We start from the raw sequence: 3,999 nt of genomic DNA, 5'->3' as shown, positions 1-3,999 counted from the left end.
CAATAGGAGACTCTGAGGAAGCCATCCAATTTTGACCCAGGAAGACAGACTGAGCTTTACTTTCTGTTTCTCTGCAACCAGGAGCCTATGATAATCTCAAACTCACCTTCTGTCTCAATGACTTTTCTTCTGACTGACACGTCCATTCACTAAACCTCAGTTTCACCTGTTTATAAAAGGGGGGCAGGGAGTGAACTTGAAGGGTCTCCCTGCCAGAGGTTTTTTACTGGGAGGAAAACTGGGAGGTGTTTTCCTCCCAGTAGAAAACCTCTGATCGTGGCCGAGCACAGTGGCTCACGCCTGTAATCCTAGCACTGGGAGGCCAAGGCAGGCAGATCACTTGAGATCCGGAGTTCGAGACCAGCACGGCCAACATGTTGAAACCATATCTCTATTAACAATACAAAAAATTTAGCTGGGCATGGCAGTGGGTGCCTGTAATCCCAACTACTCGGGAGGTTGAGGCATGAGAACTGCTTGAACCCGGGAGGCAGAGGATACAGTGAGCAGAGACCGTGCCACTGCACTCCAGCCTGGGCAGCAGAATGGAACTGTGTCGAAAGAGGAAGGAAGGGAGGGAGGGAGGGAGGGAGGGAGAGAGGGAAAGAGGGAAAGGGAAAGAGAGAGAGAGAGAGAGAGATCCTGAACACCCCTGATTAACAAAAAGTGAAATACTTGAAGTTTTGAGAAAATAGGGGGTAGGGGGACATGGCAAACCCAGCTATCAACACTACACAACCCACATTCTTGGTACCTGGAGTGTGACGAGCAGAAAGACAGTGGCTGTGATGCACAGGCAAGATGCCAAAAGCTTCCTCCTCTGAATCCGCACCATGCTGCCCTGCCCTAGGTGACTGACAGAGGGCTAACCTGGTTACCAGGTGTTCTCTCGTCAGCCCAGAGCCCGAGACAACTTCACATGGAAGAACCATCTGGGCGCCAATTTCCTGCACTGCCATTCCTGCTGGGACCTGGTCTCCATGAAGGACTGAGATCCGAGGTTGCGAGAGGGCCTGGCTTGGCATCAAGAGGAAGCAGCATGCAGTCTTCTTAGGCTATCACCAGAGCAGCTGGAGATTTATCCAAATAAGAAGGCATCAAAAAATTCTGCAACAAAAGATCATCTTTTAGCCATAGTGCCGATTTAATAAATGTAGTCTTGCAGGCGAGTGATCATGAAAAAACATAGAACGTTTTAAACTAAAAGCATTGAGATCATGTAGTCCTAGTACCTCACCCATAAGTAAGGAAATCAAGGCTGGGCGTGAAGGCTCACTCCTGTAATCCCAGCTCTTTTGGAGGCCAGAGCGGGTGGATCATTTGAGGTCAGGAGTTTGAGACCAGTCTGGCCAACATGGCAAAACCCCATACCAAAATTAGCCAGGTGTGGTGGCACACACCTGTAGTCACAGCTACTCAGGAGGCTGAGGCAGGAGAATCACTTGAACCTGGGAGGTGGAGGTTGCAGTGAGTAGCCTGGGCAACAGAGAAAGGAAAGGAAAGGAAAAGAAGGGAAAGGAACGGAAAGGAAGGGGAGGTAAAAGGAGGGGAGGGGAGGGGAGGGGAACCAGAGAGGTGAATTGACTTACTCATGGCCACCCAGTCCATCAGAGGAGAGTGACAAATCTACAACCAGATCCCAAATCTAAAATTCTGCTTCCACTTAATGCTGTCTGCCATCAGAAGACTGAATTCCAAGACTTTTATATGAAGTCACTCCCTTCTATCTAAGTTTCAAAGGAGTTTAGAAATGGAATAAAAATTACCAGGACTATCCACCCACTCCCATAAAATTTAGGAAGAAAATAAAAGATTCAGGCTTTAATCAAAAATGGATAATGATCATGTGGCCCCAATGCCCACGAAGGAAACCAACTTTTGCCACAGCATAAGGAATTCTGAATATGATTTGTCTTTTACAGCAAGTGAATAAAGCAGTGGGCTGTTGGAGCAATATTATTCTTTGGAAGTTTCCAAATAACATTTTCATCTATCTGAAATAAATGATCTTTTCAAAAAAGTTGTACAAATGAACTAAATGAGGGCCAGGTACAGTGGCTCATACCTTTAATCACAGCACTTTGGGAGGCCAAGGCAGGAGGATGGCTTGTGCCCAGGAGCTTGAGACCAGCCTGGGCAACATAGTGAGACCCTGTCTGCATAGAAAATTTTACAAATTAGCTGGGCATGGGGGTGTGCACCTATAGTCCCAGCTCCTCAGGAGGCTGAAGCAGGAGGACTGCTTGAGCCCAGGAGGTCAAGGCTGCAGTAGGCCGTGATTGCACCACTGCACTTTAGTGTAGGCAACAGAGCAAGACTCTATCTCAAATAAAAAAAAGGTTAAAAAAAAAGACTGAAAAAAATGCCCCCATAGAATGCCCTTTATCCCTATGATATTCTATGAACTTCAATGTCCTGGACAAATGGCACTGTGTAGTTCAGAGTGGAGGAAGGGTCAACTTTCCAGAGGAAGGGCAATGCTGCTGCACAGTACTTCACAGATGTGAATCTAAGTCAGACCTACATCATGCCCCTGACATACAGAGTTAAAGATATAATTAGATATAATTAGACCTATAAAAATAATATAGAACCCTGGTTAAAAATTTTAGTCTTAAAGGTATGCTCCCAGCCAGGCGCAGTGGCTCACACCTGTAATCCCAGCACTTGGGGAAGCCAAAGCGGGTGGATCACTTAAGGTGAGGAGTTCGAGACCAGCCTGGTCAAGATGGTGAAACCCCGTCTCTACAAAAAATACAAAAATTAGCTAGGCGCAGTGGCAGGTGCCTGTAATCCCAACTACTTGGAAGGCTGAGGCCAGAAAATTACTTGAACCCGGGAAGCAGAGATTGCAGTGAGCCAAGATCGTGCCACTGCATTCCAGCCTGGGCGACAGAGCCAGACTCTATCTCAAAAAAAAAAAGGGTGGGTTCCCCTCTCATGAGTCTACCTTGATTTACTTTTTTCTGAGACAGGGTCTCACTCTGTCACCCAGGCTGAAATGCAGTACTGTGATCATGGCTCACTGTAGCCTCCAACTCCCAGGCTCAAGCAATCCTCCCACCTCAGCCTCCCAAGTAGCTGGGACTAATGGCATGTGCCACAATATCCAGCTGATTTCTGTTTGTTTGTTTGTAGAGATGAGGTCTCACCATGTTGCCCAAGCTGGTCTTGGACTCCTGGGCTCAAGTGATCCTCCTGCCTTGGCCTCCCAAAGTGCTGGGATTACAGGTGTGAGCCACCTTGACCGGCCTTACTTTTAAATCCAGGATATTTTTTTTTCCTTCAACCACAAAATAACACTGGGACTCAGAAATCACCAAAAGTGCATTTTTCTACTTTCATCCATGAAATTCCCAAAACCCAGTGACTAAGAGAAGGTCTCAAGTCAGCCTTCCAGGATTCAAATCCCAATTCCTCAGCTGGCTTAACCTAACATCTCCATAACTCACTTTCCAAAAGTAGATCCTCATGAGGCCTAATCAGATTTGTGAGAATTTTATGAGCTATGATTGGTAAAACACTTATTTCAGACTCTGACACACACTGAATACCCAATAAATGTTTATCATCCTTACATTTAAATATTATTTTAATTTATTATCCCTTTAGGTGGAAAATGAAGCATATAAAATAGATTGCTACCCCATCAACTGGAACTTTAAAAGGAAAAATGCTCACTTTGCCAAAGAAAAGGAGATCGCTAATATTTGTTGAGTAACCTATCACGGGCAAGGCCTTTCCTAAGTACTTAGCACACAGGCAGGCGCCACAGGCAGGCGCTCCTTCAATTCTCCCAACAACTCTATTCTCATTTTCAAATGTAAGAAAACTGGCCGGGCGCGGTGGCTCAAGCCTGTAATCCCAGCACTTTGGGAGGCCGAGACGGGTGGATCATGAGGTCAGGCCTTTCCTAAGTACTTAGCACACAGGCAGGCGCCACAGGCAGGCGCTCCTTCAATTCTCCCAACAACTCTATTCTCATTTTCAAATGTAAGA

General features: G+C 46.3%; 1 protein-coding gene across 4 annotated transcripts in view; it reads right to left on the bottom strand.

Moving 5' to 3' along the window:
• The window catches only part of FUT10 (fucosyltransferase 10 (alpha (1,3) fucosyltransferase)), a 128,694-nt gene that overhangs the window by 114,788 nt on the left and 9,907 nt on the right, over window positions 1–3,999 (bottom strand). Inside the window, exons 2-4 of one of the 4 annotated variants that reach the window (XM_011960732.1) lie at window positions 1,718–1,720; window positions 755–1,107; window positions 107–166 (exon numbers count right to left, since the gene is read on the bottom strand). In XM_011960732.1, the coding sequence (XP_011816122.1) occupies window positions 107–166; window positions 755–835 (141 nt within the window). In that variant the 5' untranslated portion in view covers window positions 836–1,107; window positions 1,718–1,720. The remainder of the gene's footprint in view (window positions 1–106; window positions 167–754; window positions 1,108–1,717; window positions 1,721–3,999) is intronic. The other 3 variants (XM_011960729.1, XM_011960730.1, XM_011960731.1) reach the window with 3 other exon arrangements.

The sequence above is a fragment of the Colobus angolensis genome, unplaced genomic scaffold (genome assembly GCF_000951035.1).
Source record: "Colobus angolensis palliatus isolate OR3802 unplaced genomic scaffold, Cang.pa_1.0 Scaffold52, whole genome shotgun sequence".
Lineage (NCBI taxonomy): Eukaryota > Metazoa > Chordata > Mammalia > Primates > Cercopithecidae > Colobus > Colobus angolensis.
The sequence above is the reverse complement of the archived record's forward strand: the minus strand, read 5'-3'. Positions and strand labels throughout refer to the sequence as shown.